We start from the raw sequence: 23,577 nt of genomic DNA, 5'->3' as shown, positions 1-23,577 counted from the left end.
CCAGGCAGCCCCTGGGAACAAGATGTGACCTTGGGGGAGGCGACTTTCTGCAGCCAAGAGCGGTGCCTGGGGGAGGGGGGGAGGCTTGGCTGTGAGCCAGCACTGTGTTTCCACAGCAGCCCCTGCACCCCGTCACCCCCACAACCGTGTCTGACCCCAGCCTCCCTGCAGCCTTCCCCTCCGGCGCCCAGCAGCCCCTCCCCTGGCTCCTTACCCACACAGAACAAAGAGCGCCTAAGGCGTACTTGGCGAGGGGCGAGTTTTCCAGATGGCTTAGCTTACTCAGAGAGCAGTAGAAGTCAACTGTAGCGATGTCGTTGAATTCACTTCTTTCTGTTCAGTTTTATGAAAGCCTTCTCCTTCCAGGGATTGCCACTTTGTTTCTGAGAGACACCCTAGAGCTGGGCAAAACAGAAATAGCATTTTTTTTTCTTAGCATAGCACTTTAGAGTTCTAGAATAAGTGCACACCATTTTGTAACCATTTTGTATCCATTTGATTCAGGTGTAATTGCCCTGGCTGGTTTGGCTCAGGAGTTACAGTGTAGGCCCGCAGGCCAGAGAGACCTGGGTTCAGTTCCTGCTAAGGGCACGTACCTCGGTTGCAGTTTGTCCCCGGCCCCGGTTGGGGTTGTGTGGGTGGCAACCACTCGATGTGTCTCTCTCACGTCGATGTTTCTCTCTCTCTCTTCCTCCCTCTCTCCCTCCTGCTCTATCTGAAGATAAATGCAAAAATGTCCTTGGGTGAGGATAAAAAATAAATAAATAAATAATTCAGGTGTAATTGACATACAGGAAAACACATTCATTGTGAGTTCAGACAAATGTATACCATCCCCCCAATCCAGATCCACAACATTCCTCTCCCCCCAGGACATTCCTTTGTGTCCCTGCTCACCCCCCCACCCCAGGCCACCACAGATCTCATTCCGTGGCCAGAGATTAGTTGTGCTTGTTGTAGAGTTTATATAAGCGCGACCCCATGGGAAGTACAACATGGCTCATTGTGCTCAGCCTAACGTTGGTGAACTTCCCCGTGTTGTGAACGTGGGTGGTTTGTCGGTTTTTGTGAACAGTCGCATCCACGGCATGGAGATGCCGCGGCGTGTTCATCCACTCGCCTGCTGCTGGGCACGCTCTTTGAGTTCGTCACGGCAAACTTGGACACCGCAGTGTGGTCTGTCGGGATGCTCAGGGGGAAGGTGTGACCCATCCGCAGCTGTGCAGCCAGGCATGCCGGGGAGCTGGGAGGGCACCCCCTGAGCCAGAGGCCGGGCTTCCCGGCTGTACCCCAGTGAGCCCCAGGAAACAATGACCTGGCCACATAGCTGGTGCCCTCTGTGATTCCTGCCAAGGCATCTATCTTTCTAGAAGGTGCTCTAGGCATTTTCCCCAGCTGCTCCTCGAGTTAGCATCCTTCCTGAACTCAGGGTAACGTAGCGGAGGGCGGAGCCGCGGCGCCGTCTGTGTGGACACGCGTGTGTCGAATGGACTGTATATCATGACATCAGACAATCTGAGGAAATTGCTTTTCCTCCCTGAATGTCAAGTCATAAATAATTTCCGTTTGGGAAGAGCTCTGCTAAGTATGTGTGTGACTTCAGGGAGTGGCCTGCAAATACTGTGAGCCGCAGATCAAAAACACGAGGGGACGGATTTTTGGGGGTCCCTTCTAGCCTGGACCTTACTAGAGGTCTTATCGATACTGGGGGTGCCCGCCCAGATCTGCACCCTTAATCAGAGGTGTGGCCTCTTCTCCCGGAAGGTGACGCCTTCCCAAGGAGGTGGCCTGCCACCAATCACGTCCTGGTAGCTACTCTGGGGCGCGGGAGGGAACAACAAACAAAGCCCTGGTGTGTGACATTTGTCTGTTTCTGTGGTGTGAATACTCCCGCTGTGGCCAATTCCAAGTTGCCTTGCAAAAAAAAAAAAAAAAAGATAAGTTGTTTAGGGGTATACACACATGCAAAAAAAAAAAAAAAAGAGAGAGAGAGAAAGGAAAGACATTTAAAAAGACAGAGGAATAGCCTGGCGAGTGTGGCTCAGTGGTTGAGTGTCGACCCAGGCACCAAGAGGTCAACGGTTCAATTCCCGGTCAGGGCACATGCCCAGGTTGTGGGCCTGATCCCCAATGGGGGGCATGCTGGAGGCGGCCAATCAGTGTTCTCACTCATCGATGTTTCTATCTCTCTCTCCCTTCCTCTCTCTCTAAAATCAGTAAAGAAAAAAAATTTTTTTTAAATAAATAAATATGCCCAGGCACCTACCAGCTGCGGGTATTCCGCCTCCTTCGTCCTGTGGACAAGCGTGGGTAGCCTGTCCACAGTCCCCGCTGTCACCCCACCTTCCACGGGAGGGGATGAGGACGAGAGACGCTCCGGAACTGGCCAAGGCCCCACAGCTGGCGGGAAGTGGAGCCGCAGCTTCCACAGGACGGACTGCTCCTGCAGGCGGCGGGTACCCCCGCAGTCCGTGCCACTGAGCAGCGGGGCCCTGCCCCCAGCAGCCGGCGTCCCCGTCACCAGGGCCTTCCTTCCCCGAGGTTCTGCTCTGCACGCAGCCTGGCCTGGGGTCCCAGCTGGGGAGAGGGCGGCCCAGGGTCTGGCCCTGACCTGCGCGTTCCTTCCCGCGCCCGCGGGCCCTGCTGTTACACGTCCATCCCTGGGCACAGAGCCACTGGCTTCCCACTGCGGAGAGGCGAGGCCCGGCTGCAGGCAGAGGAACTGCTGCTGGTCAGGGGCCCTGAGGGCCACAGCTCAGGCCCTTGGTGCGAGGGCGAGCAGGGCCCACAGCTCAGGGAAGGCAGCCAGGACCCGAGGCGGCCAGCCAGGGAGAGACTAGAAGGAAGTCAGAGCGGGACGCTGATGTCCCACCGGGAATGCACCCACCCGAGAGCATCAGAAGTTCCAGAAGCAGTTAGGATAAGGTGGAGGGGATGGCGAGGAGAGTCCCCACCCTGAGTGGGATGGTGGGTGGTTGGGTGCTGAGGAGAGGAGACGGGGCAGCCCCGTTGGGCACTGGCGGGTCCCTGCAGGACCCCACCCGCAGCCAGGAGACGATTCCCTGGGAAAGCAGTAGGTGGACAGGAAAGCAGACCCGGGCGAGGACAGGCAGGTTCAAGTCCCCGCTCAGCCACTTACCAGTCGCCCTTGTGCAGCTCGACATGTGACGAGGATGGGGGCTCAGTGCACACGAGGGCCCGGTGTGTCCTGGGTGGCCCCTGTGCGGTTTCTGGGTGCTAGGGGGCCACACCTCTCAGACCCCAGGCTGCTGAGATGGGAGACCCAGCTCTCTAGGCCAGGATCAGGCTCCCGGGCCAAGGGAGGCAGGAGCCCTAGCAGAGGAAGGTCACTGCTTGTGGGCTCGCCGTTGGCCTCGGGAACGAGGTGCGGTCGGTGGCCGGGCAGGCCAGGGCCGCCGGGTCTCCGGGTGGTTCTGGCCCTTCGCTGGCCCACAGGCGGCATCATAGTCCCGGGGCCTCTGGGCCAGGGGTGGTCCCCCGTGGCTGACATGAATGAGCAGCCACAGCACCCAGAGACAGACCAGAGGGATGGGGTGGGGGAGAACCCAGACCCGGCATGCACTGGGGTGCTGTGCACCAGGCCTGCCTGAGACGCGGGGACCCCCATGGAGGGGGAGAGGCACGGCAGTCAGGAGCCTGAGAGAGAAATGGGGCCTGAGAAGGATGTCCTGAGGGGTGGTGACCACATGGGGTCACTTAGGAGACCCTCCTGGGGTCAGTGAGTGGGCTCTTAGGGGTCACCAAGGGTGTGACCAGAGGAGGGTTATGGGGTCATTGAGGGTCAGAGGATGAGTTTTTTTTTTTTTAATCCTTACCCCAGGATAGTAACTGATTTTAGAGAGAGAGGGAGAGAGAGAAACATCGATTGATATGTGCCTCGAACAGGAATCAAACCCTGCAATGTTTTTGTTGTATGGGACGAGGCTCCAACCCACTGAACCACCCTGCCGGGACCCCGGATGCATCTTGAGCAGGGGCCTGTCACGTGTCACGGTTTTTGCAGCTGCATGTAAAACTCGATGTCTGGCTGGGGGCTCTGGTCCCCAACGAGGGTGTGCACAGGGACAGACTCTCCTCAGGCTCTCGTTCATTCCTCTCTGGGGCTACCTGGGCCTGTGGGCCTGTCCCTGAGGAAAAGCCACAGAGTTGGTACCTCCTTGGGCCACCCCCCTCTTCAGGCCCACCCACCTCAGCCTTGGGCCAGGCCAGCCAGGCCATTCAGTTGGCAGACAGCCAGAAGCAAGAACCACACCCCCCACTCCTCCAGCAGCCCGGCTCCTGGGCTCCCCTTCTAAGCCTCCCAAACCCTAACTCTAAAGCTTTTTTTTTTATCTTCACTTGAGGACACTTTTGCATTTACCTTCAGATAGAGCGGGAGGGAGAGAGAAACATCAATGTGAGAGAGACACATCGAGTGGTTGCCACCCACACGACTCCAACCGGGGCCGGGGACAAACCACAACCGAGGTACATGCCCCTAGCAGGAACCAAACCCAGAACTCTCTGGTACGCAGGCCAACACTCTAACCGCTGAGCCAAACCGGCCAGGGCCTAATTCTAAAGCTTTGATTGGCTCCTAATTGGTTGCCCATGGGGGACCAAAGGAAAAAAAAATAGACAAAGCAAAATAAAACATTTTTTTTTGTTTTCCACAAGTGTGGGCACCTAAGTCTCGTGGTTCCCACATGAGACCCTGGACACCAGACCCTCAGACCGAGCTCCCCTGCAGGATGGCGCCGGTGTCCCTCAGCAGTGGGTAGATGCACCTGCCAGCCCCCCCCCCCCCCCCCCCCCCCCGCTCCCTGCCATGCCCAGGAGGGTCTGAGGAGTTTATTATGAGCTCAGATTTTTATCAAGCACAAGAGGGAGTGAAGGGGCCGTTCTAAGCTCTCCTTTTAATAATGAATCTCGTCTCCTCTTGCCGTTGGTTTTTTTTTTTTTGCAACAGATGCTGTTGCAGAAAATGGAAAAGATAAAAAGGCGAGTAATTAACTCAGCCCAAAGCCTTCCCAGCAGATGCCAGGGCCCGCGGGGCAGGGTGCCCGAGGCCCGCCTACCGCACTCTCGCCGGGCACAGCTGCCCGCAGCGGCGGCGGGGACACATCTGCTCACATGGTTCCCGGCTCTGTCAAGTCGGGGAAGCACGGAGCGCCCTCCTGCTGTTCAGTAACTGATGACCATTTTTCTCCAATTAAGCTGAAATTGAAGGATCCTCAGACTTAGACACCCAAGTAAAATAATTAGTGCTTCAGATGTTAATTGGGCTCAGATGCGCCTCAGCCTGTGGAGGCGGCCTGCCAGGGCGCGCGTGGGGAGGTGACCCGCACTCTGTGGAGGGGAGCAGCCTGCCCCCCCCCAGCCCCGTGTGGACAGCCCCAGGCCAAGGCCTGCTGTGACCCTCTGCTCGGCCAACCCTCTGGCCCCAGGCACCTGAGGCAGTGTCCCGTGCTGGTTAGAACAAGGGCAGAGGCAGTCAAACGGGGCTGCCTGGACCCCTGGATCTGACGCCCAGAACGTGGACCAGGGCCTGGCAGTGGCCTCTGACACTCGCTGCCCCGGGCGAAACGCTGGTGGAAAGTCAACCCCACTGAAGCACTCGAGAGCCTAGAGCAGCTTTTTTTTTTTTCCTTTTATTGATTTTAGAGAGAGAAGAAGGGAGAGGGAGAGAGAGATAGAAACATCAATGAGAGAGAACACTGATTGGCTGCCTCCTGCATGCCCCCCACTGGGGGTCGGGCCCACAACCTGGGCATGTGCCCTGACTGGGAATCAAACCCGTGACCTCTTGGTGCATGGGTCGATGCTCAACCACTGAGCCACACCGGCCGGCCAAGAGCGGCTCTTTATCCTCAGCGCCTGCCCACAGGCCCGCATGAGTCACTACAGAGGGGCAGACTCTGTTCTCTCCTGGGGCAGTTAGGGGCCGGGTTCTGTGCAGCCTGCCTGCCCTGGGGAGGGCTCTGCCTGAGCCCCAGAGGAAGGGGGTGGGGGCTGCCTGAACCCACCAACCTGCTCACTAACTGGGGCAGCATCTCCCTGCCCTTGGAGAGGAGCGCACCCCCTACGGCCTTTCCTGCGGAGATGACAAACCTAAGAGGCTTAGGTGTTTTTGTGCCTTGAGTCCCAAGGAAATCCACTTAGATATTCCGTGTTCCCTGATCTGCCACATAATAAGATTCCTTTATCTCTTGTTGTCATGGGAAGGATACTTTACCTGATTAATATTAATGCGTCGGCTGATTAATATTAATATCTGAACCAATTCGTACTTCACAAGGCGGCGGGCACCGGAGCCCAGACGGCTGGGGGTTTCGGCAGCTCCCGGGGGAGACAGGGGAGCGACGGTGACCCTCTCCACCCCGCCTCCTGACGGACACCGTGTTCTCCGCGGCGTCTGTCAGCGCCGGGGGGAGGTGTGTTTGGACTCTGATTCCGGCAATTAAAATCCTGGCCGTCCAAGACAGCCTATTTTATCATTCAAACAACATTTTACATTCTCGTAACATATTTTCCCCGGAAATGTTGTTAAATTAGGTGATAAAGGTTATTTCTTGCTTTCTGAAGTTGAAATACATTACCCTTACTCCTTATCTGCCTGGAATTAGAAAGGTTTCGGTATTATATGTTATAAAGGTTTCATTATCAAAATTTGCCAGACTTTATAAAACAAACTTTTTTTTTTTTTGGCCCTTGTTTTAATCAAAGATGGACAGAGGGTTTGCTGATACGGAGACTGCTTTCCGCTTTGAGGGAAGGGGGTGCGCCAGATTTGTAGCAGCCAGATGGGCTGCTCAAGGTGGTCAGTGGGCCCTGGCTGACCTTTGACCTGGGGAGGCCACCACCACTGTCCCTGTGCCATCCCCTGTGTGTCAGGGAAGCCAACACAGTCAGGGATGCCAGCTTCCTGCCCCACTGGCCCCCAGGAAGGCACAACCAGAGACACACCTTTGGCTTCCAGAGCTGGACTGGAGCCTGCCTGTGGCCGTGTCTCTCCCCATCCCTCCGTCTTCTTCTAGCTACCAACCAGCCTAGCCCCAGCCCTTGCCTGGCCCCCATCTCAAATCCTTTCCTCTCGACCTTGAACCATCAACCACCGACATCTACCCGCTACCCTCAGACCATCCTCTAGGCACCACCCTGGGCTCCCATCACATCTGACGTGGAAGACACTCCTTATGCAACGCTTGAACCTCTCCCCACCCTGGTCCCCCTACCCACACCCCTGGTTAACTGTGCCATGAGCATTACCTGGGCCACATACCTGGTAAGGATCGCTTTCCCCCAGTGCGCAGCACCCCTGAGTCACCCTGTATCATAACCTCTTGTGTGGCGTGTTAGGCCATGGAGCTCCTCTGAGAACCCATCTCTGACCCAGGAAGAGAGCACATGGGCCCGACTGTGTTCCCCTGGGGTGAGGGGACCTTCCCTGAAATTTGACCCTGGTCCCCCGCCCCCGCCCACCCCTCCGTGTGGATGCCAGGGGCAGGATCAATGTATCTGTGAGGAGGCTTCTGCTCTCACAGACTTCTGGCCAGAAGGGAGCTCTCGCAGAGCTAGTGGGGACCATCTCCAGCCCTGCCTCATGGGGACAGCCAGCCCCAGATGTTGGGGGCATGGGTGACAGCATCTCTGACAGAGGACTTTAGCCGAGGATGAGGATGGGAGCCGGGGAAGAAGATCTGCCTGTTTCTCCCTGAGCCCCGGCTGGGTCTATCTAATCCGCTATGGATTCTGTTCCCCTGAGCTCTTGGCTGCAGGGCGAGGTCTCAGCCGAAAGGGATTGCTCTCTGCTGGTCACAGAGTGAGAGATGCCAGCCCAGGAGCACCTGTCTGCAGCCCAACTCGTCCTCATTCTGTTGAGGAGCTCAGTCCTGCAGAACCTTCCTAGCCTGGCCCCATCCAGGTCTCTCCCCACCCAAGACAGAGCTGCAGGCTGGAAAATGGCCCCCGTGTATTCCAGCAGCTGTCCCCAGCCCACAGGAGAGGTGTGACCCTCAGGAGGCACCTGTGGGTCCCGGGGCCCCGACCTCAGCTGGCTCCTGTCCCCACTGAAGATGCAGCGGGCAGGCAGGAGCACAGAGCTGCGAAAGACATTCGCAGGATGTCCACCACCCATACGCTGACCCCGGCGCCCAGGACAGAGCCTTCCTGTGGATCTCCAACTCTTCCAAAATTCCTGCCATCTCCAGACACAAATTCTCACCAAAGTCTCCGGCGTCCGAAGCCCAACACCCCTGTTCAAGCTCCCAGCGCCTGACACCATGTTTATTCTGGCTCCCTGCCTTACGCAACAGCCCCTCCTTCTGCCGTCACCTCCCTGCAAACAGAGAACAGGCTAGTCCCCACTGTAAGCATCCCCGGTGTGATTTATTGCCATCATCACAATATTTTGTTTGGGGCTGTAAACCTCCAGACATAAATCAAGTCATTAGAAAGAATGACGTTTAATCCTGCAGAAGCTGCCTCGGTGGGCTGAGCAGCTCTTACCCAGCTACTGAATCATTAATTCTGGAGAGGATGGCCCCATCCACATCTCCACGGGCAGCTCCTCATCTCCGCCACACACGGGCGTGGAAGGCCTCAGGCACGAGCCAGGCTGCTTTGTGTCTTGAAATAGCACATTCAGGACTGCAAAGAAATGCCCCCCACACATGCCCAGGGACGGAGACTGGAGCCTCCGTTCCGCAGGAAATGCGCGCAGCGGGGAGGGGCCGCCTCTGCGCCCGCCACCGCCGTGATGGCTCTTTCTTGCCGCTGGTCGGACTTCAAAGGCAGCAAGAAAACAGCTCAGAACATCTTCCGCTCTCCTCTCCCAGTGACCCTGCCATCCTTGAAGCAGCCATTACGTGGGGACCACATTCTATTTGCAGAACCACGCGTCTAATTCCCAGGCTTGGCCGCCGAGGTGCAGGTCATGGCTGAGACTGGAGGGGAATTGGGGGGCTTCAGATGGTGGCTTCCAGGAACCCCGCAGCACCCACCCCGCCAGGCAAACACCAACACCACCCCGAGTTCCCTGCAGTTGGGGCCTCTCATTGTTCAGGAGACGTCCCCATCATGCTGGAGAGGGGAGGGGTCTTGGCGGAGGGATAGCCTGAAATTGGCAAATTCTGAGTCCGCACGACAGTGGTGGAAATTCTGGATGACATTTCCAGTGTTTCGTCCTACTTCCTCCTGTGCTCAGACTTAACGAGGGTGTTGTTATGCAGCGCTGGGTCGGCGGCGGGGCACGGGTGTTAGAACTCCAAGGGCTGGGTGGCGTGTTTGTGTCTGGACACCGTTTTCCCCAAACTCCACACTTTCCAGCTGGGAGCTTCGGCCTGCAGGTCTTCTGTCTCTGGTTCAGTCTGGCCAAACCCAGGGTGGGGGCCTCTCCCCCAGACATTCCCTCAACTTTCCCCTTGACCTCCAGCCCTGTAGCCATATATGCAGTGGTTCTCCGGAATCCACCCTCCCGCCTCACCTCCCTGCCGAGCTCAGACCTCACCTTCCTTAGGATGTAAGAAACCTGCTCCGTTCCCCCTTCCTGGAGGCCTCACTCTTCTCCAGTCACCTCCAGAAAGACCTTGGAGGGTGCAGCAGCAGATCCCTCTCCCTTCCCCCCTTAACTCAGCCACGTGGTTGGTACCCCAGGACTGGTCATCTTTCATGAGCCCAGGGCGGGTGCACAGGGCCTGGGGGTCTTTGCATGCGTATGTGGTGTGGGTGTGGAGTGCAGCCCAGTACGTTGGGATGGAGCCATGGGACAGCAGTATGTCTGCTCCCTGCGGTGGCCTGGGGCTGCCATGGGGTTCACTGCTAGACCGACCCCGGGTGCTGGGCAGGGGCGAGCCTAGGGCTGGCCAACCAGTGGGGCGAGGAAGTGGTCTTGTCCAGATGTCTAGGGAGGTGCTGTCCCCACAGCCAGCCACTGCAAAGGCCAGGACTAATGTCAGTACCCCAGGCCTTACCCGTCTCAGGGCGGCCGAGCTGCTGGGGGCCCAGTTCTCAGCTGCACCAGCCCCAGGCTCAAGGCCTCGCCTGTGGAGCATCCCCTCTTCTCTCAGATGTGCATGCAGCTCTCCCGTGGCGGAGAACCTCTGGACCCACGGCCAGGGCTCCCAGTGCTGCAGGCACCGCCAGCCTTGCCCGTTCGATCTGAGAGTTGCCGGAGGCCCTGTTCTGCTCGGGAGCACAGAGCACGATCCCTGAAATGCAGTTGTCCCTCTGTGGTCCCCATGGTGCTTGCGGAGACACTAGACAGGGGAAGGGCCTGGAGCTTTAGCTGCCTGTTCACAGGAGTGGGGGGGGGGGTCTGCTGCCCAGAATTGGGACGTGATCAGTGAACAGTGGTGACCGCTGGTGCGCAGCCATTCGGGGCTCTCTTATGAGGCTCAGTGCATCCATCCCTGAGCCCCTAGGCAGCCCTTAACAGGAGCCTGGCTGCCCCAGGGGCCTGGAGAGCCCCCCCCCCAGGAGAGAGACCCCTGCAGCAGGTTGCGGGGTGGGGCGCTCCAAGGAAGCATCAGCTCAGACGGATTTGCTTCCGTGGCTCTTCAGTGTATCTCGGCAACAGCTGTGACCGTTCTGACAGCCACAGGCCACTCAGTAATTGATGCTGCAGCCGGAACGACACATCCTGGAGCCAGCTAGGGCTGGACTGATCATTATCTGGTGGCTGGGCCCCTCCGTAATGAGGCTGCCCCCCTGGCATCCTCCGATGGCCTGATTCCGTCCCAGTCTAGGAGTGCCTGTCACAGGGCTGGGCCATTCAGCGTGGCTGCCCCTTTTCCTGGGAACAGGCGGCCCTTGGGTGGGGCCACCTTTCCTCGAGCTCCGGTGTGACTCACTCATTTTTATTTCTTGGTAACCCCTGGTGGGAATTCACCCATATTGAAGCCAAATTAGACCCCTTCCTGCAGAGCTGTCTGGAGAGCGGTTGCTAGGTGCGCTGACAGCCCAACGGGAGCTGTTGTTATGTCCATGGGTCAGACCGGCCACAGCTGCTCAGAGCCGACGCTAGGGCTCCCTGTGGGTTCCGGACAAAGGCAGGACTCGGGCCAGGCCCGCTGCCAGGGCTTTGGGGCATTGGCTGCCTCAGGAATGCTTTCTCTTTTCTGAGAAGTGCTGGTCCCACACTCTCCCCGGGCCCTGGAGCGTGTCCCTGCCCACATGTATTTGTCCCCCACCTCCATCTGCTCTCAGGACATCTACATCAGGGAGACCCACAGGCATCTCAAACTCAACGCCGATCTGCCCTGCATTGCCGGAAAGGGCACCTGTGTCCACCCACGATTCTAGCCTAAAGCCAGAGCCCCTCTTACCCTGCTCACAGGCGTCCCCGGTCCTGCGGATGCTGGGGTGTGCGGGAGCTGGCCCGTACCAGCCCACGGGGCCCAGCCCACGTGCACAGGGGTAGCTCGAAATCTGCCATGATGAGTGCACCCCACAGAAATCAGCACACACTACAAATGAGGCTCCTCTCCGTCACCCAGGAGCCCGTTGTGAAACATTTACCCGCACGCCACCCTGCTAACCACTCCTCTGAAATGGCCTCTCTGTCTTCCCCGCTCTGTGCCGTCAGCGCCTGAGTGCAGGCCTCGGACATCTGCCTGGACACGGGCAATGTTCGCTGACCGGCTGTTCTGTTTCTGTCTTCGCCTCGTCAGCTCAGAATGGTGCTTAAATGCAAAGTAACTCGCAGCGTAAAGCCCTGCTGGGCTCCCCTTGGACCTCGGGAGATGAGATCTTGTGCCTTTGCCGGGACCGCAGGCGCTTTGCTGGCCCCTGCCAGCCACCTGGTCCTGCCGGGTCTTCCCCCTCAGCCTCCACGTCCCTTCATCCAGGGAGCCCTGTGCTCACGGTGCAAGGCCACCGAGCCCTGCCAGGAAGGCCATTGTCACTCTCAGGTGCCAGTAATTGTCGCTGCCAGAGGGAGCCCTCGCCTGGTGCCCTGGTCTTGCTGACATTTCCCCAGCACACACTTGCCTGCCCTGTCCTCCGTTGCTGCCCCCACGTGGAGTTGCCGTTCAGTGCATGGCACACGTGTGCGGGGGCCACACACAACACCAAACACGACGGAGTCACCCGCAGTGTGTAACAGACGACAGCTTCAAAGCAGGAGCTGAGAACCCCTCCCTGGTGGACAGGCAGGCGCACAGAAGATGCCCAGGGGCCCCGCCCGCCCCGCACCCCCCGAGTGATGGACAGATGAGTGGGTGGGGAGTGGCAGGACAGCTGTTGGGTTCCAAGAGCAGCTAACTGGCTGGCTGACCGACTGACAAGCAGCGCCTGTCAGCTGCAGGGGGATTCACAGCCCAGGCTGAGCTGACAGGGAACTACCCAGCCGAATCGTGGGTCCTAATCACAGAGGCCAGGGAATGGAATTGCCAAACAAAACAAGTAGCGGTCAGAGACGTCAGGTGACTGTCAGCCCGAGACGGGAAGGCTCCCATGTCCTTCCTGTGCCGGCAGCTCCTGGAGCCCGGTGCCAGTGCAGGAGCTGGCTCAGGGGACCCGGCTGCTGGGGGGGCCAGGTGTTAAGAACTGGCAGCCTCCATCCCAGGGGCTCGCTCTGTGCCCCGCACTGGGCATCGTTTCATTTGCACATTTGCAGACCTGTACGGTGGGTATTTTGTCCTGTTTTACAGATGCAGGCAAGGGACTTGGCCAAGGTCTCTCTCGCTCTCTCTCTCTCTCCTCCTTCTTTATACATATCGACCCCTTGTGAAAAACTACGACTCAGAGCAGACTCTCCAGCGAAGGGAGAGACCCAAAGCCTCTGCGTTTGGTTTTCCCAGAGCAGCTGGTGGAGGCCGAGGCCAGAGGAGAGGGCCCAGCCCAGGAGCAGGTCTGGCCTGACCCCTGCCCTTCCCCAAGGTCCACAGAGCCACCTTTGGGTTCCAGGAGCAGCCGGTACCTCCTCCGGGGCAGCCTCACTACCTGGGACCCCATTCCCCTGCCCGTACCCTGGGGCCGCAGAGGTGGGCATGGCTGTGACGGAAGCTGGTCTGCAGGCGGACTGAGGCCCTAGCAAAGAATGTAAAGCGTTGGACTTTCCTGGGAACACAAGGGAGAATTTAAGGCCCTCCGGTGAGGCTTCTTCCATCCGAATTCTGTGCCTGGGGTCCAGGCTGCCCTCTCACTGCTGAATGTGTTTAAACTTTAGTTTTGCATCTAATTTGCATACATTAACTGTCTGCCCAGATGAAAGGAGCAACTCACAGTGAGGCCAGGCAGAGGGTGACACAGGGTGCGGGGCTCAAAGGGCACAGCCTGATCTGCTGGGAGAAGAAAGAGCCACCAGAGGCATGGCGACCACCAGGCCCAGCCCCAAGCGTAGGCTCTGGCCTGAGCCCCGCAGATGGTAATGGAAAGCCGCCAGCTGGGTGTGCCCTAGTTCTGACCCCACAGACCCCACGCAGCCTGGGCGGGTGGACAGACCTTCAGCCGGAGCAGCTCCTGTCCGCTTCCAGCTACTTGGCTGGCAGCCCAGACATGCAGACCCTGCCCAGGCTGCCAGGCCGAGCTGGAGAAGTCGTTGCCCAGGGTTGGTGCACCCCAGCCAGAACCCTGGGCCTGACTTCTGGAGGGAGGAGCCCAGTGCCCCTCCCCTCCCCCAGGGCCAGCTCTCGTCCAGGCAGCATCAGCGTGTCCACAAGCATGTGCCGAGCTCCTGCTGTGTGCCAGACCCTGACACAGATGGCCCGACTCGGTCCCTCCCACAGGAACGTGGAGAACTAACACCACCTTCCGCTCCTGATGAAGCGAACCAACCCCGCCGGGGAAAGACCTTCTCGCGTCCTTCAGGCTGGTGCTGCCCTGTCTCCAGCGTGCTCTTGAAGCCCCCCGAAATCACATTACCCCCTGTTATAAGTTGAATTGTGCCCCTCCCCCCAATATATTGAAGTCCCAACTCCTGGTCCCTGTGAACGTGACCTTATAGGGTCTTTGCAGATGTGATCAAGTTAAGATCAAGTCATTAGGGAAGACGGCCATGGGAAGACAGAGGCAGCGACTGGACTTAAATCCCCACCAACCAAGAAACATCTGGGCTGTCAGAAGCTAGAGGAGGCTTCGGAGGGAGTGACCCTGTTGACACCTTCACTTCAGACACGTGGCCTCCAGAGAGAATACCTTCTTGTTCTTTTCAGCTACCAATTTTGTGGCCGTGTGTTACAGCAGCCCTAGGAAACTAATTACACCCCTGTGATGGTTCACTCTGTGCTAACCAGGCCCGGGTGCCCAGATGTTCAGTCAAACACCGGTATAGGTGTTTTTTTAGGCGAGATTATAATTTTTTAAAATTTACCTTCATTGTTGAAAGTAGTGCAGATGTCCCTCCTTTTTCCTTCATTGACACCCTCCCCGCCTCCTCCCCTCCTCCCACCCCCTCACCCTCCACCTTCCCCACACTTGTCTGTGTCCACTGGTTGTGCGTATATGCATACAAGTTCTTTGGTTTGTCTCTTCCCCCTCCCCCCACGCCTCCCCTCTGAGGTCCATCAGTCTGTTCCCTACTTCCACGTCTCTGGTTCTATTTTGTTCATTAGATCCCACACATAAGTGAGATCATGGGATATTGTCTTTCTCTGACTGGCTTATTTCACTTAGCATAGTACTCTGTCAGATTACCCTCCGTAATGTGGGTGAGTCTTACCCAATCAGTTGAAGGCCTTTGGAGAAAAGGCTGAGGGCACCCAAGGAAGAGGGATGCTGCCTCCAGGCTGCCCCTAGCCGCCAGCTGCAGCTCAGGTCTTCCCCGGGTCTCCCGCCTGGGCCTGCAGACTTTGGACGTGCCGATCTCCCAATTGCAGGAACCGATTCCTTAAAATAAACCCCTCCCCCACTCTTCCATGTACCTGTCCTATTGGCTGTTACTCTGGAGGACCCTGACCAATACAGTCCATCATCCAGAAACCTTCCATCCCTGACCCCCGTGGGCACCACCCTGGCTGCCCTTTCTCCTGCCAGCACCCCTGTGTCACACCCTGTGGCTCATCACTGCTGTGTGAGTCCCACAGGCTGAGTGGCCATGCGGGGCTGCCCGGGCCGGCGGCCTTCCTCCAGGCTTGCACACCTGTCTCGGGCCCTCCCTGTGGGGCCGACTCCTGCGAGGCCTGCCTTCCTCCAGCCCCTGTTCAGAGCGGCAGGACCCGCCCCCACTGCTGGACCTGGGATTTGAGCAACCAGAACAGCGGTCACTCACCCTCAACCTGATCGGCCAGGGGCTCCAGAGGCACTTGGGTCCCGTCTCCACCCGTGTCGGTGTCACCTGTCTACACAAGCTGTCATGGGGATGTGGCGCTTTTGAGTTGAACCCAGCAAGCCTCCCTCCCGTGACTCGCATGGGGCAAGGGGCCGTCCACTCCCACAGCTCACGTGCCAGGGGGCCCTCCCCCCAGCTCTGCCCCAGACCCGGGCTGCCCAGGCGGATTTGAAGAACCAGCTTCACACACCCTCAGCCGCCCTGTCCTTCCCTTGGCAGGGCGGAAACTCACACCTCGGGTGCCCTCACTGATGCCAGCTCACTGTGGTGTGCGTTCCCCTGCTCCCCGAAGTCATCCGTCCAGAGAGAGGGGTTGTCTGCTTTTCCCCGAAGTGCAGGGGGCAAGAGCTCCCTCACAGGTTGTTAATGTTATGTTGAAAGGAGGGGACAGGTAACTCGGACAGTAAACGTGGCATTTACATGACTGGCCATGGGAACCCCTGTCCTGTGTGGCAGCATTGTTGGCTTGTGTGGCTCAGAAAGCCCCGTGTTTTTTATCTAGACTGTATGTTCATTTGGGGGTCGGGAGGGGCTTTCGTAGTCCCCCACTGCACCAGTTCTGCTGGCTCTTGGTGACAGTCCTTCCTTGGGAGTGCAGCAGAGGCCCCCAGCGGCCTGCCCGGCTCTCATGAGCTGTCCGGGGTACTGAAGCGCAGCCCACTGGGTGGTACGCAGATCCCAGTGTCAAGATGCCCAAGTCTCCTGGCCTTCCCTTGTTGAAAGCGGGTGTGGTCTTTGCTTTGGCCTTTATGTGAAGTGTGTAGGGGAGCGGCCTCCCCCGTGGGAAAAGGAACATGGGGCCTCTGGGAAGGGGGAGAGCTTGTTACATTTTCTTTGTTAAAATACTGTCTCTATTCCAAAGTAGCCGCTTTATTCCAAAGGGGCAGTCTTTACCCAACCAGTTGCCATAGGTTTAAGAGTGGGGAGTATACACCCTGTGGCAAATTCAATCTCCTCCTAGGATCTGTTGTTGGGTTTTCCACCGACAGTTTTTCTTTGCAAAGGGGGCAGTTGCAGCCAGATTGGCTCAGTTAAACAAAAGTGGCCCAAGGTCAGGAGACTCACCCAGCGCTGGGCTCTGTCCCGCTAGAACTTTTTCTCCAGCCTGTGCCCAGGGCTCTGGGCCTACCAGCCTCCGTGTGGGCCAGCCTCGGAGACTCCTGTCCAGAATGCATGGAGAAAGTGGGACAGGCCCCATAGCCCACCACCCTCCAGGCTGTGGGGACAGTGCAGGTGGGAGGTCACAGCCATAGGGGCTGCGACCACAGTAAACACATCGTTGCCCGACTCCACTCGCTGGCAGGACGCCTTTTGTACGTGGCTCCACCGCCCCGCGCTTGGCCAAGTCTGGCATGACTCATTTGCTCCAGAAGAGGAATATAAATAAGCGCCATCGCACCTTGACAAGTTGACAGGGTTGACAAGCAGAGTAAACGCCTGTGTCTGAAACTCTGAGCGGAAGAGGTGATTTAGCAGAGCCAGCTGCCGCCACCAGAAGAAAATAATTAAGGAAACCCGGCAGTGTGGAGGGAAGCCGAGTGTGTGGTAGGTCCCTTCTGGAGAAGGGAGTCGATGATCATTGGCTGCGGGAGGAAGTTCCATGTGCCAGAGAAAATGAGCTGGGGGGGCCCTCTCTGGGGATGGCTGCCGTCGGGGGCAGGGTGCAGGAAGGAAGCAGGCTCTGGGCTGAGAAGGGGACCCTGGCAAGGGGCTTAATTCTAAAAGGCTCTTGACAGGCACCCCCTGCTCACATCCCATACCCTCGGGAGTGCAGCCAGTTCTACATGGAGCCTCTCAGCGTCCCGGGAAGAGCCCAGAAGGCCTGTTTCAGAGCTCAGCCCCCACCTACACACACACACGCGCGCGCACACACACACGCACGCACATACCTTCGAGATGCTCAGGAAGGTGTGGACACTGCGCGTTGCCTAGGGAAGGGCGCACCCCTGTTCCAAGCCCAAAAGGATCGATGAATAAAACTGCAGCAGAAGCCCAGCCAATGTAGCTCAGTGGTTGAGCGTCGACCCCTGCACCAGGAGGTCACTGGTTCGATTCCCAGTTCAATTCTCAGTCAGGGCACATGCCCAGGTTGTGGGCCAAGTCCCCTGTGCAGAGTGTGCGGGAAGCAGCCAGTCAGTGTTCTCTCTCATCGGTGTTTCTATGTCTCTCACTCTCCCTTCCTCTCTCTCTAAAATCAATAAAGAAAAAGAAAAAACAAACAAACAAAACTGTAGCAGAAGGTCAGGGCACATGCCCCAGTTGTGGCCTCAATCCCCAGTAGGGGGCGTGCGAGAGACAGTCAATCATGTTTCTCTCTCACCTCTATGTTTCTCTCTAAAAAAATCAATAAAAACATATTTTTAAAAACTGCAGCAGAAGAAAGACTCAATGTGCCCAACTCTGCCTTCATGCCCACCTCTCTTCGGACTCCAGAAAGGCCCCAGCCGGCTCAGGGACTTTGGGCTTTTCAGTCCATGGCGACCTCAGGTACCCCCGTTTTCAGATGCTGATGAATGAAGGAGATGGGGGCACATCCTCAGGCCGACCAGTATGAGACCAGGGCCATAGCAGTGGCTGGACCTTAAAACGATCTCACCGAGAAGTCAGTGGAGGTTTTGGGTGAAGGGCAGAAGATCCGGGTGTCCCACCAGCTGGCTTCAGCCACTGGACCTCTGCCCAGCACACAGAGGTGACCGGGGAAGTACTGGCCTCTGGGACACCCTGCCCAGGGCAGCTGCCAGGCCAGGTCAGGAGTGGCCACGTCAGCTGGCAGTTCTGGCTCTCCGCCTGTTTCAGGGGTGGCTGGCTCTGATTGTCACTGGCTTTGGGCAAAGCCCCAGAGCAGCCACCACTCCAGGGCACGGGGGCAGGAGCAGCCCCTGATGTCGATGGCCAGGCAGGGATGGGGGGAGGAGGCCCAGACTCCTAAATAAGTTCCCCCGAAAGGAATCCTCTTGTCCTCCAGGACATTCCCCAAAACAGACCGAACCAGGTATGAAGCAGAACTGTCTCCTCTGGCCCAAGGTTCGCCTCCCCAGTGCTCGGCATCCTGGGAGAACCCAGCCCCAGCCCAGGCCAACGGCCACCCTGGTGGGCAGAGGGGACGTTCTGGAGTGTGGCCAGTGAGTGCTGGACGCTCTGTGCCTGGACTCTGTGCTCAGGGTGTGGTCAGCTCATCCCCAGAGCCCCGGGTCCGGGAGCGGCCAACATGGCAAAGTGGATGGTAAGTCAGGGAACTTCCGGAGTAAGGGGGAGACCCCAGTCCGAGGGGAATGAGTGTGTTCCAATCCCAGGCCTGGTGTGTGCAAAGGTGTGGGGGCAAGTGTGTCATATTCCAAGTCCAGAAAGTGCGCATCAGCTACAGCCAGGGCAGGGCCGACAGGGCACAGAGTGGACAGGACTTTCTGAAGGGCCCTTCCCCCTCTGGTTTAATGACAGTGTGAGGCTCCTGCTGCTCCACTGGGCAGGTATGTGGGCACCCTGGGGCAGGGTGCCTTCCAGACCCGCCAGGTCACCGGGGAGGTACCCCCATTTTCCATGTGGCTAGGGAGGGCAGGAGCCCTCACACTGAGCCAGGCCTCTCCTCCGGCCCCCATGAACTGCCTTTTCACAGAGCCTACCCCAAGTGCCCTCCCTGCGTGTCACCCACGGTCAAAAGCCCATAAGCAGGTCCCTGGGAACCACATGGTACTTCCGCTGCTAATACTGTCCTCTCTGTTTGCTTTTCAGGAGTAAAATTCGACATCAGGCTACACCAGGCCAGCGATGTGAGTTCGGAGAGTCAGATAAATCTCGGCATGGGCAGCCTGGGGAAAGTTGGCAAGGGCAGGGAAGGAAATTTGGAGCTCACATTAAACCCATTCTTAGAAAGAAAAATGTGTCCGGTCCTTCCCAGGAACCTTGGGAACAAAGCCCAGGGCTTTGGACCCATGAATTTCCCTTTCCCATTGGCTGGCAGCTTTGGAGAGTGCTAATTGACTCGGTAAATCTGAGCCAGTCTCCTTCAGCCACCATACCCACCGTCCCTTCCCACTCGCCAGGCGGGGTTCCTGGGAGCCCTGCGCCATCTTGTGGCCAAAAGGACACTTGCACCTCAGGTCGTGGCCAGCTGAGCGGGGAGGGACGGCAAGGGCTTGGAGGGAGCTCAGACCAGAGAGGGCACATCCTGCAGGGTCAGCCTGCCTCCCTCTCCCTTACCTTGGAAAAACTGTCACAGAGTGGGCAGGGACCGCGGCCAGGGGCCATAGCGAGGGCCTGGCCTGTGTGACCCTCAGGGCCCAGTACCCTGTCCATTCTGGTAACCCTTTCTCTTCCTGCTCCAGGACTTCCCACCAGGCGGTTCCCAGGATGGTGTTTTTAAGGCACCCACAGAGAGGGTCACCCGCGATTTGTCCAGCCGGGCCCCGAAAGGCCTCAACCTGCTGGTGCCTGACCAACCTCAAGCACCCCTCAACATGGGGGCCCGTCTGCGACCCCGGCAGCGCCGCCGGCGGCTGCTTATCAAGAAAATGCCAGCCGCCGCGGGCACCCCGGCCAACAGCTCGGCTGGCTCCTCGGCCCGGCCGGCGCCGCGGGCCCCCGACGGCCACGCGGTCAGCCTGCAGCAGAGGCAGCGCGAGCGCAAGCGGGTGATGGGGGAGGCGTGCGCCAAGTACCGGGCCAGCAGCAGCCGCAGGGCCGTCACGCCGCGCCACGTGTCCCGCATCTTCGTGGAGGACCGCCACCGCGTGTTGTACTGCGAGGTCCCCAAAGCGGGCTGCTCCAACTGGAAGCGGGTGCTCATGGTGCTGGCCGGGCTGGCGCCCTCCACCGCCGACATCCAGCACAACACCGTCCACTACGGCAGCGCCCTCAAGCGGCTGGACACCTTCGACCGCCAGGGCATCCTGCACCGCCTCAGCACCTACACCAAGATGCTCTTCGTCCGAGAGCCTTTCGAGAGGCTCGTCTCCGCCTTCCGCGACAAGTTCGAGCACCCCAATAGCTATTATCACCCGGTCTTCGGCAAGGCCATCCTGGCCCGGTACCGGGCCAACGCGTCTCGGGAGGCCCTGCGGACCGGCTCGGGCGTGCGCTTCCCCGAGTTCGTCCAGTACCTGCTGGACGTGCACCGGCCGGTGGGCATGGACATCCACTGGGACCACGTCAGCCGGCTCTGCAGCCCCTGCCTCATCGACTATGACTTTGTGGGCAAGTTCGAGAGCATGGAGGACGATGCCAACTTCTTCCTGAGCCTCATCCGCGCCCCGCGGAACCTGACCTTCCCCCGGTTCAAGGACCGGCACTCGCAGGAGGCGCGGACGACGGCGCGGATCACCCACCAGTACTTCGCGCAGCTGTCCGCCCCGCAGCGGCAGCGCGCCTACGACTTCTACTACATGGACTACCTGATGTTCAACTACTCCAAGCCCTTCGCTGACCTGTACTGAGGGCCGGCGGGCCGGGGCGCCCTGCCCGGCCGCTCACCTGTCCGAGGGGCACGGCTCCTGAGCCAGGAGCTCAGATGTACCCAGGGGGCTGCGGAGCTGTGGCCCATACAGGTCCTCTGGGGGGGTCAGCGGCTCAGGCCGTATATGGGGACCCTAGACCACGTCTCCTAGCCAGCCCTTTACTCCTTGGCTGAGGAAGATCCGGAGGGTGTGTGTGAGCTGGACACCCCCGGAGTCCCAGCTGCCACCCCCAGCTCAGCCAGGAGCCAGGGTGAGTGAGGAGGGGAGTCTGAGGCCCAGAGGACCAGGGCCCCGCGGTAAGGGATGCTCTGCAGTCCCTTCGCCATTGCCTTGTACCAAACCACATGATTTGCAGCTTTTCTATGACCCAGGAGGCGTTTCCCTTGGAATGAGGTTCCAATAAAGCACACGGTTTTCAGAGCAGCAGCGTCTACTCTCTGTGTTGGTGCGGGGCCGGGTGCTGTCCGGGGCGCTTTCTCCCTCCCCAGAGCAGCCAGAGCCAGGCTCCCGCGGGGTGGATGCACGGAAGTCCAGGGCCGGAGTGGCCTGCATGGGACAGGAGCAGAGGACCCAGCGGCTTCCGTTCAGGTCCGCATCAGCACCTCACACTCAGGCCTCCGAGGCCAGGACTCAGTCAGCTGGGTCCGCCTGTCTCAGTACCAGCACCCTCATCCTGCAAAAAGACAGACCTGTCCCACGGAGGCCCGCTGGTGTCTCTGCTTGTCATTGCTCTTTGTGGGGGCCCTCTGAGGGACCGCCAGAGCAGTGACCAGCTCTTTGGGCAAGCTGCCATCGGGGCTGCCACTGGGCTCAATGTTGCAGGGCACATGGGTCTCAGGGGGTGTGGTATTGCCGGGCAGGGGGTAATGCCATCCCTGGCTTTCTGAACCGCTGGGCTAAGCAGGGCTTTAGACCAAAGCTGCCATCTGCAGACCCCCAGACCCTGGCCTTGATCCCTGGCTCCTTTCACCTGACAAAACGACCTCAGGGGTGTCAGGATTGTCTGCCCCTTGGGTGCAACGGCTCTGGGGGAGGGGGAGAGAAGCTGGAGCGGAGACTTCTCCAAAAGCATACATTTTTACACAGAAATGGTTCTGAAATGGTCAAAATCCAGGTGTTTCCTGAAAGGTCTTAGAGAAAGTGTTGGAGCTTTGAGTGTGGCTGTGGCTGTGGCTGCTTCGGGGTCTTGTTTGTAACAGGAAGTGCTGCGTGACTATTGCTAGGGATCTGTCTGTCTGTCTGTCTGTCTGCCTAGTTCTCGGTCTCATTTCTCTGTCGGCCTGTCTTCTAGGAGTCTGCTGCGTGCCCTTCTCGGTCCTCCTGTGGCCCCTCTGGGGACCTGTCCCAGGAGACTGCTCTCATTCTGTTCCCACTGGCTAGGGGAGAAGCTGCGGGAGCCGAGAAGGAGACGCTGCAGTCCAGGAGACATGCCGCTGGACCCCGCCCTGGATCCCAGCTCCATCTCACCCTGGTCTCTGGAAACATATAAAGGCGGAGCAAGGAGTCGAGGCTGCCGTGATCAGGCGACACGTGTCCAAGAACCCTGAGCAGGGCAAGGGTACCCTCAGGTTCCAGCTGGAGCGGCCTGGGCCATCTGACAGAAGGGACCCAGAGCAGCAGGGAGGAGGCTGTGGGCAGAGCCTGAGGGCCTCTCTGGTGCAGAAGGCAGGAAGGCAGATGGCGAGAGGCTCAGAGAGCCAGAGGCTGACCCACCGGCACCGTGGCCAGGGCCAGGTCAGTGTAAGGGGGGCAGGGGGGCTAATGATGACCCAGAAACAGCTGCCCCTGGCTGTGGTGCTCAGAGTGAGACAGAATTCACAGTGCGGGACAGGTCTCTGGTCACGGGTGCATTCAGCCAAGCCTGAGGCAGTGTCACTGGTCATCGGCTTAGCAACGGGGACACCTGGAAGCCCAGTTGGGTCACTCTGCCTCTTGGAGTCAAGACTGCCCTGGGACATCCTCCCACAGTGTGAGCCTGTGTGTGAGTGTGCATGTGTGTGACTGAGTGTGTAAGTGTGAGTGTGTGTGTTGTAGGGGTAGGAAAACACGTCTTTACTGTGTCACCTCTCAGAAACAACCAGACCTGAGTCGGGCAGATGTACACACACAATACATCCATCAAAGGGGATTTTCCTCTGGGTGGTGATGGCAGGTGACACAGTCCAGGCATTGACCATGATCACCCCTTGATGGCCTCCAGAGGCCCAGTCCTGAGACTTCACCCTGAATCCACCGAGGTAGTTTTGGACCCAGCTCCAGCCCCCACCCCAGCTTCAAGCCTTGTACAACCCCAGGGCTTGGGGACTGTGGACCTAATTGCCAACACAGCAAAGTGTATCTATGTGTCTGTGTCTCTGTGTAAGTACATCTTTGTGGCTGCGTGGGTATGTGTGTCTGGGTGTGGGGGTGAGCGTGTGAATCTGTATTGTGTCTGGGTGTGGCGGTGTAAGTGGCGTGGTAGTTATCTGTCTGGGGTGAGGGAGTGTATGTGTGTGAGCCTGTATCATGTGTCAGGGTGGGAGTAAGGTGGATAGTCTCCCCTCCTCTCTGGGACATCATGTGCTGTCTGTCCCTGCCCCATTTTATCTGCTTCCCCCTTTGTGGGTGTAGTCCAGAGGGAGGGGCTCTCTGGGTCAGAGACCCAGTACGTGCCCACAGGCTCCTCCCAGGGGTCAAGCGGGCCCACTGAGTTGGGAAAATAACCACTGAACCCCCAGAGCCCTTCTCCAGCCTTGTTTTCCAAATGAGGGCCTTTCTGAGACAGCCCACAGTGGAGTGCCTGCCGGGCCTCCCCAGGCATGAGCCTTGCTCTCTGAGTGGTGAAGAGGACGGACCGAGGGTCCTCCCGGAGTCCTGTGG

At 58.7% G+C, this 23,577-nt stretch overlaps 1 protein-coding gene across 1 annotated transcript in view; it reads left to right on the top strand.

Moving 5' to 3' along the window:
* CHST8 (carbohydrate sulfotransferase 8) overlaps positions 1 to 20,697 on the top strand; it is a 56,278-nt gene extending 35,581 nt beyond the window's left edge. Inside the window, exons 2-3 of the mRNA XM_036275956.1 lie at positions 18,998 to 19,035; positions 19,591 to 20,697. Coding sequence (XP_036131849.1) covers positions 18,998 to 19,035; positions 19,591 to 20,697 — 1,145 coding nt within the window. The remainder of the gene's footprint in view (positions 1 to 18,997; positions 19,036 to 19,590) is intronic.
* Positions 20,698 to 23,577: the final 2,880 nt, after the last annotated feature.

Source organism: Molossus molossus, unplaced genomic scaffold, assembly GCF_014108415.1.
Source record: "Molossus molossus isolate mMolMol1 unplaced genomic scaffold, mMolMol1.p scaffold_m16_p_21, whole genome shotgun sequence".
NCBI classification, from domain to species: domain Eukaryota; kingdom Metazoa; phylum Chordata; class Mammalia; order Chiroptera; family Molossidae; genus Molossus; species Molossus molossus.
Note: the sequence above shows the minus strand (reverse complement) of the source record. Positions and strands in the feature narration are given on the sequence as shown.